Here is a 15012-nt window from a genome sequence, read left to right as displayed (position 1 = left end):
TTTTTTTTTTTTGCGGGGCAATGGGGGTTAAGTGACTTGCCCAGGGTCACACAGCTAGTAAATGTCAAGTGTCTGAGGCCGGACTTGAACTCAGGAACTCCTGAATCCAGGGCCGGTGCTTTATCCACTGTGCCACCTAGCTGCCCCTCCCATTATCTTTTAATAGCTTGTGTTGAGCAGATGTTGCTGCCATGGTGGGAATAGATTCCTTCCTTACCTAGCCCAGACCTTTTTAGAAGCCCTTGTTTACTTCAAAACTCTACTCAAGTACCATTTTATACATGATTCTTCCAGCTAGCACCTTCTCTTCTCCTTCTAAAAACTGATCTTGTGTTTATTCTGCAAATATTTGAAACACGTTTCCTTATGTACATGTTGTTCTTGTCATCAGACTGTTGATCAACAGGTATTTCTTTTAAAACCACAATAGCTCGTTAATGTTGTCTATAAAAGAAGAGGGATGGTGATTTGTATTGGTAGTAGGCAGAGCTACCTGAATGAAATCATGGATCCTTGAAGGGTTGAAGTCTTGGCCCAAGCAGTGTCTTGCATATTAATAGGTGCTCACTAAATATTTGTTGATTGAATGATACTTATAGTCTACCACGAATAAAATTGTTTAGAGAATCAAACAACAAAATAACAATTTGGAGTTGCATAGTAATTCACATCATTTGGTAGGACTTGAGTGATTATGGGAATGTGTCAAGATTGAGTTTAGTAACAGAAGGCCTAGGTATTTCAGAGCCAGCATGTTTCTCACTTTCTTTTAATGAACCAGAAAGGGAATAAAGGAAGAAAACAAGCATATAGGCTATATAGGGAGATAAAAAAAATGGGGGCAAGGTTTTGGAAAAGGCAGTGAGAATGGGATATGGGGAGGGGGACAACTTTCATCACTATCTAGCATTTAAAACAAATACTGGCATCAAACATTTTGTAAGAACTTCCATGGAAGGTAATGTTTAAACACTTGGAGCAGAATGGCAAGGGTCTCTGGGAGAATAATTAACTTAATTTGACTGGTTTTTATTGTTGATGGTCCTTTTTTCTTGGATGAGTCAATAAAGCTTGGGGCTTTGGGACACACAGCCTTCTGGACCCTGCCAGCTAACCCCAAAATGGAATATGGGAAAGTAATCTTTCTTTTTCTCTTATTTCTTAAATCAGGTAAGACTTTGAAAACTATTTATTTTGATGTAATGCGTAGTTTTAAGAGCACCTAAATTTTCTAATTTTTTTTCATAATTTAAATTTTTTTTTGTAGGAAAAAATAAGCATGTTGCAAATGCTTGCACAGTTAAGACTCAACAGCACCTTTGAATACTCCTCTATTATATAATACATAAAATTATATAATTTTATAGTATTACATATATTATATAATATTAATATTAAAAATGATTCTTGAAATGACTTTATGTATAAATTGGCTCTTTTTAGCATTTGGTCCAGTGGATTGTCAGGCCAAAAGATGGTAGAAAACTGAAAGACTTATCAGGTGATGATAGCAATTTCCCCATGAATATTGTCAAAATACTAGAGATAAGTGGGGTAGAGAGGAAAATGAATTACTTTCCAAGTTCCAGTATACTTAAAAAGGAAAGGTTAAACAAAAGAGTCAAACTAGTCACTTGGTGTTCCAAAAAGAGTTTGGCCAAGTGACCAATAAATAGATTCCATTATCATGACCCTTAATTTATTTGAAATAGAACATTTTCACAAATTTTCACAAAATTAAGACAAATTTTAAATGATAAAATACAACCTTGAGCATTATGGTCTATTCTTTAAAATTAGGTACATATAAGGGAAAAAATAGGACCCTAGAAATAATGATAGAGTACATCAAAGAGATATAATTATGGGATATGAGTGTGTGTGTGTGTGTGACTTCAAGTCCAGTTAGATGTAAAAAGTGGGGCAATGGTTAAATGTTTCCCTCTAGCAACAACTCTTTTTGAGAGGTTCCTTAGCTGGAATTTCCATCTTACTACTCAGTATAATCTGGGTTTTTGGTGTGTGTTTTTTTTTTTTAGTGAATTGTTAGAACAATTTTTGTTTTCTTGCATTCTTAAAAGGTGAATAATTCAGAAAGAGACAGATATAAAGATAGGGATTTGCTGGGCTGTCTTTTTCAGTGTTCTGTATGAGTTAACAACTTTTGTACAGCACTTAGTTATATTAAAAATGTGCAGATAGATGCCCTAGGGTTGACATAAATGAGGAGATAGAAAACTTTACAAAATGGTTTCTTAAAAACTGTAACAGAGAGGTGTGACCCCTGCAATGGGAGGCAGAGGACTAAACAGAGGAAATATTAATTAAAAGCTATTATGAACACCAATTAAATATTAATATTATTAATTAAAACTAATTTAAATTAGTTAATTAAAAACTATTACTGTTGTATAAGTTTGGCAAATCTGCTCCTGTTTTAGTGTAATGATTGCTGAGGTTAAAAGAGCTTTGTACTTACATTGGTATGCACACATTTCAACATCTTTATTAATAAAATCATTTCCATGTAAAAAAAACACAAAAAACTAAACAAACCTATCATTGAGCACTTGTTTGTATTGCTAGCTGTCCAGAGCAAAGAAAAACAAAGAGAGTTCAGATAAGCAATAAGCAAATAGTTATTTATGGGAAATGAAGGCCTGTTTCAGAAATCTGAACAGAGGTTAGAAAACTATGGAGAAACATTTATCTGTCAGTATATATGTATGTCTATTTGTGTATACACATGCATATATACACTTATATATACCTACATGATGTATAATATTATGCATACTATATTATATATGCATAATATATAATGCTTACCTTAGCCAATCTAAGGGGGGATTCTTTAAAAGAATACATCTTTTTAAATACCAGAATTTATTTTTGTTTTAATTTTTCTTTAAAAAGTTTTTTTAATTTAAGTTTTTCTTTTTTCTTTTACTATCATTTTCCTACAGCACTGAAATAGCCCTTCCAAATGGATTGGAATGAACATTTTACATTTGCATTTAGCAGCTGTACAAGTATTTTACAATTTTACAAAAAATTAAAAAAAACAAACCCATTTTGATTTATTTTTTCCATTTTTTAACATTTTAATTTACTTTGATTTATTTTTAAAGATGCACTTGTTTCAGTAACAATATATTCTCCTCTTGAGTTTACTCTGTGAAAATATTTTCGCTGCTAAAATGGATAGGTTTATGTTGCCCCAAGAATTCAGGTTCCTTCTAGACTACAACTGCTTTGAGAAAATGAGAAAATATACAAGCTGAACAAGAGGTGTCACTTGGGAAGGGCCAAAGTCAATCCCAAAATTCATAAGAAGAAAACATTCTAGAGTTGATTCCTGTGTTTCTGGAATATAAACTTCAAAACTGGTTCTTTTCTAGTATCTTCTCAGGGTATATTAGATTGGATATTTTCAATACATACTTAATGGTGAAAAGTAACTTATGTGATCCCTAAAGGTAATAACTTTTATCAAAATCTTAATATTTTTATCTCAAGATTCACATACAGTCAGTCATCCATTCAGTCATTCATTGTTGAAGGTGTCTCAAACTAAGAATGAAAAAATGAGGTCTTCAGGTAGAGGCTGGGAGATTACTTAATTAGGGGTGTGTGTGTGTGGGGGGGGATGTTCAGGTAGGGGTTGGTTGGTGGCGATGATCTCTAAGGTTACTTATAATTCTAAGATCCTATAGATTCTAAGAGCCTAAGTTTTAGAAGGACACGAGCTATTCCTATCTCCCTTTGTCTACCATAGTATCATTATTTGAAATTGTATATTGAGACCTAGTGAAAGATGGGGCTTTAAGCTGCTTATACAGCTGTGTAATAGTTAAGGTTAGTGTGGTTCAGCAACAGACTAGAAATTTCAGAGTAGACCAGTCCTATAAGTAATCTCAAAAGAAACTCGGGCTGGGGTGGTAGGGTGTGGGAGGGGGAGCAGCAGCAAGTGGAAGGAAATGAAACAGTTTAATAATACTGGCAAAAGAAGGGGTAAAGGTAACCAAAGGAGGTTAAAATCAGAAAAAGATGAAAGGTGAGCTTTGCCATACTTGTAAGGGTGGGATGGGAATAGGAGGGTGGCTAATGGGTTCTCAAGGTCTACATCTGCTTTGCTTCAGCCTACGTTTAACATCAATCTGTCAAATCAGCTTTCTTTTCTTTCTCCAAACCTCAGTAACCAAAGTGGAGATTTTCCTCTTCCACCCCCATCCTTCACAATAGACTCACCAACTTTTAGAAGAGAAAGAGAAGGTCTTAGTAGGGTTCAACCTAAAAGATCCTCTGTCTTCTGAATTTAGTTGAGAGACAAGTCAATTTCATGGTTCCCTGCAAGTAGGCAGATCCTTCTGGAGAAAAGATAGAACAGTGTAATAAGTTCAAAATGTAGAGAATGAGATAAAGGAATGGATAGGTAATACTTGTCTTAGGAAGTTATTGAATAAAAGCATTTACATTTTACACGGTTTAAAAACTTATCTATTAAGCATGAATATTATTTAGCCTGTATTAAGGGTTGACGGGATGGACACCAGGCTTTTTAGATAGGTAAGGTGTTAAAAGTCTGGGATGGATTTTTCTCTTGGCATGCCACAGTGCCTGGCACATGGTAGGAACTTAATAGATGTTTCTTAAACAGAATTGAATGGATTGATAGTCATGCTGGGGTGCTAACTCCTCAAAAATCATGTTTAGGGACACATGTTAGGGATTGCCATCTTCTAATGACTGATATAGCTTTGTGGAATTTGCAATCTAAATATGTGTTTAGAAGATGACTCTCACTGAAGGCAGGAACTTTCACTTTTGTCTTTGAATACAAAGTGATTAACTTGGTACAAAGTGGGCACTTAATAAATGCTTATTTATGGTAATTTTCAACTAATGGTGTCTAGTAGCATTCCAAATTCCATATTGAGGAGAAAGGCTATTGGGTCCTCTTACCTTAGAGCTTCCAGGGACTATGAAGGGGTGGGGTTTCTACACAAACCTCTGAGGCTACATAAGCAGCATAAAGATGGAAAGTTCAAAGGAGAGTAAACATTGCAAAGAAGTTTTTCAGATTTATCATAGTATCTCAGAGTTAAGAGGAACTTAGAAGTCATCAAGAACAACCTGAGTATCAGGGCAGCTAGGTGATGCACCAGGCCTGAAGTCAGGAAAAGCTTAGTTCAAATCCAGTCTTGTACATGTACTGACTGTGTGACCCTGAGCAAATCACATAACACTTTTCACCTCAGTTTCCTCACCTGCAAAATGAACTTGAAAAGGAAATGGCAAACCACTCCAAATATCTTTGCCAAGAAAACCCCAAATGGGGTCACGAAGAGTTGGACATGACTGAACGACAACAAACATCCTGAATAAGAATCTCATTTACAACATACTCAAGCCAGTTTTCAGTTTTTACTTGAAAAATTTCCAGTGAGGCGGAAATCCCCATATGAGATCTACTGAAGGACCTAGGAATATCTGGTTTGGAGAAGAGAAGGTAGGGGGAGAGGTTAAACTTTTTTTTTTTAATTTAGCCCCAGAAGGGAAAAACTAGAAATGGTGAATGGAAGCTACAAAGAATCCAGTTGAGGTTGAGATGAGGAAATACTTCCTACTAGCTAGTTATTCCAAAATTCAGGGAGATGTCTTTCAAGCAAAAGCCGTGTGTGTGTGTGTGTGTGTGTGTGTGTGTGTATTTTATAGAAGGTATTCTTGATCATAGGATTATGGATCTACTTCTGGAAGGGACCTCAGAGGTTATGTTATGCTATTCCTCCATTTTATATATAAGGAAATTTAGGCCAAGGGAGTTACACATAGGTAGTAAGCATCAGAGAAAGAAGTCAAACACAGGTCTTCTGACTCCCAAGCCAAGACTGCTGCTTCCTTTGGACAATGCATCTTCCTTTACTCATAAACTCTTAGGTGCCCTCCAACTCTGAGATTTTGTGAATTGTTATTAATTGCCCCATTACAACTATAATATTTATCAACACTTGCCCTCCCCCAGGCCATACACAAAGTACTTAATGATAGTTGTTGATTCTACAAAAACATACATATACCTAAGTAAATATTCATATACTCTTTGTCAGGTGTCATAATAGTAGCTGCTGTACTAGGTTTACTTTTGGGAAGCCAAGGCCAGAATGTAGAGATTCCTAAACCATTTGTGTGTGTGCATGTGTATGTGTGTGTGTGTGTGTGTTTCTTGGCTCTCTTTGGCAGTTTGGTGAAACCTATGGACTCTTTCTTAGAATAATGTTTTTAAATGCATAAAGTTAAATGTCTAGGATTACAAAGGAAATCAATTACATTGAAATACACTTGGCAAGTTCACAGACCCCAGTTTAAGAACCTCTGCTCTAATGGTGGGTGCACCTTGGCTTCTTTTTCTCATGCTTTTCAGCTCATGAAATCTTCCACCCTAGTGCTCTGGGGACAAATTATTTAAAGTTTATGTCTGGGTCTGTTCAAAGGGCAATGTACTCAGATAAAAGGTACTCAGTGTCAACTGTAAATTAGTTATGGGACAAGTATTTTATTCTTACACACAGAAGAATGCTAAACATGAAAGACATAGTGAGCATTGATAGAATGACTTAAAACAGGATTCAGTAACTTATAACTACTGTTACAATCTGCAGGGAGACTGATATTAGATATCATCAAAACATGCAGCAGTTTGTAGGCCCTGATGTTGATCAGGCATTTTAGCTTTCACCTCGACTCTTGTTGGTCCTCTTCAAAAATGAAGGGCAAACAACAATACTATGTTCCTCCAAATCTATAGTTTCAGGGTATTGGTCTCCTCCTCTTGTCGGTGATTGTTTTTTCTTATTAAGAAACTCCTATTGCCATTAGTCAGCTTCACTCAGTAGGCCCAGGGCCTCCAAGAAGCTATAGCATCTGCAGTGGCCACACCCAAGCAAATCATCTAAGCAGACAGGCTAAACCAGGTTGAGGATAACTGATGGGCCTCAGACCTGTCAGTGAATTAGGGGGATGTGAAGACTTTCTGGGTAGCTGAGAACAGTTCGCTCCAGTGGCTACAAAGGCAGTTGAAGCAGCCTCTGTGGAGTGCTTAGAGCTCGGTCAGTCATCCATGATTCCAAGGTCATCCACCAAATCCTGGGCCACAGCCAGTCATTTTGACTTTTGTCCTGCTGCTGGACTTTGATGACTCAGGAAGAGAGAGTGAGGCTGATGATTGTGCAACTCTACCTCCCTTATATCCAATTCACTCCCAAGTTAAGACATCACCCGTGATGCCACCGGTCCTCTTTGAAAATGAAGGATGAAAAAGAAGACCTTTTAAACTCACAAGGCTGCTGCCAAACCTGGGCATGTCCATGTGGGATTGAGGTTCAGGAAAGAAAACACAAGGAGAAAAGGAAGCTAGAAGCCCAGATGCCATGAGAAACTGGTAACCATGAGGCTCCAGTGGGGAAGGGCCAACCAATGCCCCATTCCTTATTGTAAGTCTCCATTGATGCCACCTGGATGGTCAAAGGAGGAATGAACCAGCCAGAAACTGTCTTTCTTTTTAACTGATACAGCACTTTAGTCTCCTGCCACTGTCACAAGGCAGGAGAGGAACAAGGGATCACTCAAGGTTTTTTGTCATTCAGTCCATTCAGTGCTAGGTCTCCACATGGCCAGAAGCAGTCATGAAGTTCATTATCTTCATAACATCTAACTACTGAGTCACCATGTTCTTGGAGTCTTCAGAAGTATCCAGGGGGACCATCAGATACTGGAGTGCTTCTTATAGTTCATTTAAACCTCTATTGCACATGTATCAATATCATTACAGATGCCTTTGATGATAGAACAATAAAGATCACTGTTCAATGATGTTATAATAAAAATCGAGACATAAAACAGGCAGCCGCGTGATTGCCAAAGGCATTCTCCATTGTCATAAGTAACACAGAACACTGGCAGAGGAGGGATTCTTGTGCATGGTAAGGCCCTCTAGATCAGAGGTGCCCAAATCTGGGCTGTACTTGGCCACCAGATGAAAATGTAAGTGAGAAATGTTTAAAAAAATACAGTACAACCTAGTATTAATTTGTGGTTTTCTAAGTCAACATGTGGCCTGAAGAGATTCCTTTCTTTTTGAGTTTGACTGTTCTGCGTTATACTGATTGTACTGATTACATCAAGTCCCAAGACATTACCATGCCTCCTAGAAGGGACCTGTAATCACTCAAAGGAGTTTGGCTTGTAAATCCACGTGGAAAAGACTAAGTGGATGAAAAATATCTATTGTCCAGAACTCAACATGCAGTTGTTGTTTTTTTTTTTTTTTGTAAGGCAATTGGGGTTAAGTGACTTGCCCAGAGTCACACAGCTAGTAAGTATGTAAAGTGTTTGAGGCCGGATTTGAACTCAGGTCCTCCTGAATCCAGGGCTAATGCTCTATCCACTGTGCCACCTAGCTGCCCCTTCAACATGCAGTTGGATGAATACCTTATCGAGACCGTCAAATAATATGTGTATATTAGAACAGACAGTACAGATATACAATAAAGTAGGCCTGATGGGCAACTAAATAGTGCAGTGGATAGAGCACTAGGCTTTGAATCAGGATGACTCATCTTCCTGAGTTCAAATTCTGCCTCAGACACTTACTACTTGCGTGACCTGGGCAAGTCATTTCATCCTGTTTCCCTCAATTTCCTCATTTGTAAAATGAGCTGGAGAAGAAAATGACAAACCACTCCAGTATCTTCATGGGGTCATTAAGAGTTGGAAATAACTGAACAACAACAACTTATTTAACAGGGTTATGATTGGGCTAAAGTTTGTGATTAAGTTTGTAAAAAAAACCCACAAGTTTTAAATTTGATTATTATCATTGTGACTATTACTGTTAGTTGCTTAAGTAAAAAGGTAGCAAGGTTTTATTAGGAGACAGATTAATAAACTTCCTCTCCCTTTCTCTATATCTTCTTTAATAATTCTAATGCCTCAAATTTCATTGGTGGGGCAGTACATCCACTAAGATGAACAAGGCTTCTTTCCCCTTCTTTCCTCAACCTCTCCCCTCACTCTTCCCCCCCCCCCCTCTCTCTCTCTCTCTCTCACACACACACACACACACACACACACACACACACACACACATGCTTATTCTTTGTAAGAGTTTCATGAGTTACTCTGGCTGGAAACATTTGTCACTGATCTTCTGGCGACAAGCCTTTCTAAACACACATGGCCTGGTCTTTGGATGACAGTCTCTCAGTGGGCCCATACAATCAGTCAACAAACATCTATTAAGCTCCTTCTATGTGCCAGGCACTGTGCTAAGCACGGGAGATACCAAAAGAGGCAGAAGACAGTCCTTGCCTTCAAGGAGTTCACATTCTAATGGGTTAGATATTTGAAGTTTTCTGAGTTTCTGGAACTAACACAACCTATGTTACTCTGGTATAGCCCTCAAGAGTCCAATCTCATTTCCAAACCATAATGCAGCCTCTGAATGAGACTCTAGCAGAGATTTAGTTTACTCTCTTCATTCAATCAGTAGCATGCTGCTTTACAAAATAGTTATGGTCTGTTAGAAGAACTACTTCATTCTAAAAAATTCTTCATTGTGAGATTTTTTTGATTCATATTAAGCAGAAACTTTTTTGGGGGGTGGGGTGGGGCAATGAAGGTTAAGTGACTTGCCCAGGGTCACACAGCTAGTAAGTGTCAAGTGTCTGAGGCCAGATTTGAACTCAGGTACTCCTGAATCCAGGGCCAGTGTTTTATCCACTGTACCACCTAGCTGCCCCTAAGCAGCAACTTTAAAGAAGTTTTATGTACCTTCAATATCTTCCCATTGCTTAAAGAATAATAGCCAGACTCCTTCGCAAGGAGCCTTATTCAGGATTTCTCATTTTTTAGCCCCAATTCACCTTTCCCTCTGAATTCCAAGATATTGATGGTATTAACTGAATGGTATTTGCTATTCCTTTGAGCAGTTTTCTCTTTTCTTCCCTCTTTAGGACAAGGAGATCCACTGGAGAGCTATGTTAAAACAGAAGGGGCTTCACTCTCTAGTTCCCAAAAGAAGCAATTTGAGGCAAACAGTGTAGAAGAATGTAAAGCAAAATGTGAGGAGGAAACGGAATTTGTCTGCAGGTAAGTTCACTTGGGCCCCAACTGGGCATGCCTTCTGCTGGTTAAGACACTATTTTGGGGGGATACAAGAATTTGTTCAAGGATTTGTTTATCAGGATGGGGTGGATTTAACAAGAAAAAAGAAAATGGTGGTGTTATAGCTGGGTCTGAGCAAAGAGCATTAGCTTTTTAATCCTCCCTATGTGTCTCAGTGTACTCTTAACTAATATCTACTCTGGAGTATTACCAAGAGGGGCACGTTACTAACACGGACGTGGAGGTAACTTTTATAGCTCCCCATTGCTTACAGAATAAAGTCCAAACTTCTTAGCAGGAGTCCTTCTAAAGGCCCTTTAGGATTTGTCCTCTGCCTACCTTTCTAAGCTTATTTTTCACTAATTATCCTTCCTCTGAATTCCAATAGTACTTTGTACCTCCCTCTGGTGCTTATCACATTCTACATTGTATTATGGAATTAGTAGATCATAAGCAATGTAGCGGGGTGGATAGAAGGCTGGTCTTAGAGTCTGGAAGACCTGTTCAAGCCCTGCCTCTGGCACATCCTAGACATATGTGACTTATCTTCTTTCATTTTTTTTGGGGGGGGGTCAGGGCAATGAGGGTTAAGTGACTTACCCAGGGTGACACAGCTATTAAGTGTCAAGTATGTGAGGCCAGATTTGAGCTCAGGTCCTCCTGAATCCAGGGTCAGTGCTTTATCCACTGTGCCACCTAGCTGCCCCTGTGACTTATCTTCTTAGCAGTCCGAGTAGCATCCTGATATTATAAATTGTGGACAAATTGTCAACCTGCATCCGTGAAGGGAGTTTCTTCATTAAAAGTTCCCTACACAGAGGCAGCTAGGTGGTGCAGTGGTTAGAGCACCGGCCCTGGATTCAGGAGGACCTGAGTTCAAATCCGGCCTCAGACATTTAACACTTACTAGCTGTGTGACCCTGGGCAAGTCACTTAACCCCAATTGCCTCACCAAAAATTAAAAAAAAAAAAGTTCCCTACACACTGATAAACTCTCAGGATCAGAACCACCACCACAACAAAAAAATCCTTATAGCGCCTAGACGCATAAATGCTTGACCTAATAAATGGATTTCTCTCTCTCTTCTCCTTCTCCCTTTTCCTCTCTCACCCTCCCTTCTTCATCTTCCTCTGTGATTATCACTCTGTCTTTGTCTCTGTATTTTTGTCACTCTCCCCTTTCCCTCTCCCTCCTTCTCCCTCACTCCCTCGCTCCTTCCTTTCCTCCCTTCCTCTGTTTCTTTCTGTGTCTGCTTCTGTTTGTGCATCTGTCTCTGTCTCTCTAATAGAATACATGTTCTAGGCAAATTTTAGCTTACCATAACTAGGCAAATGGAAAAAATAGTTTAATTTATCCAAAGAGCTTCTATGGAGGGAGTCTATTTTAAAAATCTGAGCCCTGAAAAGCCAGGCAGGTACCTGTAAGAAGAATTCAATGAGACTGTCTTACCCAAAGGTAAAAGGCCAGATGTCGGGCTTAGCTGTTCTAAGTCATGTGGTGACAGAGAGGACTAGTGGCAGCCCGTCAGTGACATGGAGTCAGAGCTGCCATCTGCTGTTGGCTAGCCAGTCTGTGGGTCCAAAAAAGATAAAGATAAAGAACTCACACAGTCACTCTGGCTGTTGTTTGTGGTATGGAGAGGGAGGAAGGAGGGAGAAAAAGAAAACAGGGATTCCTACCTTTTCTTTGAGGAGAGAAAAAGTCCAAGTAGAGAGATGAGTGCTGTCTCCTGCCCCCCTCAGCAAGGAGAGAGGAAGAGAGAGCATGCAGTGTTTGGCTAATTTGGCTAGATGTGCTCTGTCTAATTTCTGAATCATGCTCCGGAAGTCAAGGTCACATATCACCATCATCAATAACAAGCATTTATTAAGTTTCTATTGTATACCAGACACAGTGCCAGGCACTAGGGATATGAAGGCAAAAATCAAATAGCCCCTGCCTTTAAAGAGCTTATATTCTCAATGCCAGGTTCAGAAATAGCATCATCTGCATTCTGAAATTAATTACAGATCTAGTTTAGTTTGTTCCCCAATAAACAATTTGATAACAGAATTTAGAGTTGACAAGGGACCTTAAATAATCTACATGCAGTTTCTGGGATATTAGAGAAGTTGTTAATGGGCCTAGGACTAGGAGTAAGGAGAACTCAGATTCTGGTTCTGGCTATGTTACTGACTGGCTCCTTAGGCAAATCCTTTCCCTCTTCCCAAGGCCTCAGTTTTCTCTTTCTGTAAAATGGGAGAGTTGAACTAAGATGATGCCTGAGGATTCTTCCAGTCTAACATTCTGCATTTCCTCAAAGGTCACCTTCTTGCCAGCTTCTGACACAAGTTCTTCTAGAAGATATTCCTGCTCTGCTTCTAATATAACTTCTCTATGTGCTTTCCAGTTCTTCAAGGTCAGATTGGAAAACAGCATGATATGCAGTCTGGGCTTAATGCCAGATTCAGTCCAAGTACTGAGGTTTATGATAAATCAGAAAGAACTGGCTGTATTTCAAATAGAAAGTTGCTTCCCATATTCCAGCCTCACTGCCTTTAGTTTCTTCTTTCTAAGAGTGATCTCCTCTGGCCCGGGGTGCTAATTACACATGCTTCATCAACCAGTTGGGATGACTATGTGATGTAGAATTGTAATAGTCACCGTAAATACAATACTTTCTGAATCTTGTTTCCAAAAACCTATCTTTCAAAACATCTGGAATGTAAAAAGCATTAATAATTTCAACAATGGACAGCACTGGACTTGGGAGCCAGAAGACATGACATTGTGTCAAAGTTTGCCACTTAGTATCAGTGACATTTTTTCATATGTGAAATGAAGGGGTTGGAGTATTATAGCTGCAAGTCCATTCTAACTCTAATGGTAAATGATTCTGTTATTATGATTATTATTAATAATATCTAGCAATTCAGGTAACACTTTTAAGATCAGCAAAATGTTTTATACATAATATCTTACTTGATCCTCACAACAATGCTATGAAGGATGTGCCATTATTGTCCTCATTTTACAAATGGGGAAACTAGGATGAGAGAAATTAAATAACTTGGCCAGGGTCACACAGTTAGTAAGTTTATGAGATAAGATTTGAACTCAGGTATTCTTGACTCTGACTGGCACTTTACTCACTAGGCTGATCAAAAACATAGTATAGGGGCAGCTGGGTGGCTCAGTGGATAGAGCACCAGCCCTGGAGTCAAGAGGACCTAAGTTCAAATCCAACTTCAGACACTTGACACTTACTAGCTGTGTGACCCTGGGCAAGTCACTTAACTCCAATTGCCTCACTACCCCCCAAAACCAAAACAAACATAATATATAGATTCTTGAAACTGGAGTCAGAAAGACCTGTTTTCAAATTCAGACACTTACTAGCAGTGTGAGCTTGGGTAAGTTATTTCACCTCAGTGAAATGGGGGCTTTTTGTGAGTGTCAAATGAAAGAATATTATATATATATATATATATATATATATATATATATATATATATATATATATACACTCTGTAAACAAAGTTCTATATAAATGTCATAGGTTATTTTAATTATATGCCTACAGGCGAGATTTGATAGATGTATTCATGAGTGAACTTTCTTAAGCCAAAGTTGTAATATGTGTTGAAGGAGGATATGCACATTACAGACATTGCCAAAGCATTATTGCTATTTGATAAAAATTTCTCCTAATTCCAATAACCATGGTCCCCTCTTACTCTTCAACAATGCTATGGGAAGATGAATGAATCATTGGCATAATATGGCAATCTTTTTAAAAAAATTAATTAATCAATTAATTTATTGACAATCTTTAATACACTGGGCATTAGTATAACCCTACATGAAGCCAATCTTTGTATTTTTTCTAGTCTGCTTTCTGTTGCAGATTAGGTTCACTACAAAGTTATTCTATTTTTTTGTTTCTTTCATTTTTTTTCAAATTTATTTAAGCATCCTTTTAAAGTTTGAGTTCTAAATTTCCTCCCTTTCACCCCCTTCCCCACCCACTGAGAAGACAAACAATATATCAATTATACATGTGAAATCATGTAAAACATTTCCCTATTAGCCATATTTTTTGAAAAAGCAAATAAAGTGAGAAAATCGTCCTTCAATTTACACTCAGAGTTCATCAGTTCTCTCTCTAGAGGTGGATAGCATTTTTTTTCATCATGAGTTCTTTGGAATTGTCTTGGATCATTGTATTGATCAAAGTAGCCAAGTGTTCCACAGCTGATCATCATTACAACATTGCTGTTACTATGTACAATGTTCTCCTGGTTCTTCTTTCATTTTGCATCAGTTTATATAGGTCTTGCCATGTTTTTCTGAAACCACCCCCTCATCATTTCTTATAGCACAATAGTATTCTATCACAAGCACATGCCACAACTTGTTTAGCCATTCCCCAATTTATGATCATCTCCATAATTTCCAATTCTAGGCCATCACAAAAAGAGCTGCTATAAATATTTTTGTACATATATGTCCTTTTCCTTTTTCTTGATATCTTTGTGGTATAGATCTAGCTGTGATGTTGCTGAATTAAAAGGCATGAACAGTTTTATAGTCCTTTGGTCATAGCTCCAAATTATTGTCCAGAATGGCTGGATCAGCTCACTACTCCATCAACTCCATTAGTGTTCCTATTTTCTCCGTTCCCCTCTAGCATTTCTCATTTCTGATAAGTAAAAGGTGGTACCTCAGAACTGTTTTAATTTCCATTTCTGTAATCAGTAGTGATTTGGAGCATTTTAAAAAATATGACTTTAGATAGTTTTTATTTCTTCTTTAGAAAACTGCCTATTCATATTCTTTGGCCATTTATCATTTGGGGAATGGTTCTT

The 15012-nt window shown here is 38.1% G+C and overlaps 1 protein-coding gene across 2 annotated transcripts in view; it reads left to right on the top strand.

The window, feature by feature from the left end:
• The first annotated feature begins 1040 nt into the window (after positions 1–1040).
• Positions 1041–15012, top strand: part of PLG (plasminogen) — a 73069-nt gene continuing 59097 nt past the window's right edge. For both annotated transcript variants that reach the window (XM_044002537.1, XM_044002536.1), the window contains exons 1-2: positions 1041–1170; positions 10014–10149. In XM_044002537.1, the coding sequence (XP_043858472.1) occupies positions 1122–1170; positions 10014–10149 (185 nt within the window). In that variant the 5' untranslated portion in view covers positions 1041–1121. The remainder of the gene's footprint in view (positions 1171–10013; positions 10150–15012) is intronic.

Source organism: Dromiciops gliroides, chromosome 4 (genome assembly GCF_019393635.1).
Source record: "Dromiciops gliroides isolate mDroGli1 chromosome 4, mDroGli1.pri, whole genome shotgun sequence".
NCBI lineage: Eukaryota > Metazoa > Chordata > Mammalia > Microbiotheria > Microbiotheriidae > Dromiciops > Dromiciops gliroides.
The sequence above is the reverse complement of the archived record's forward strand: the minus strand, read 5'-3'. Positions and strand labels throughout refer to the sequence as shown.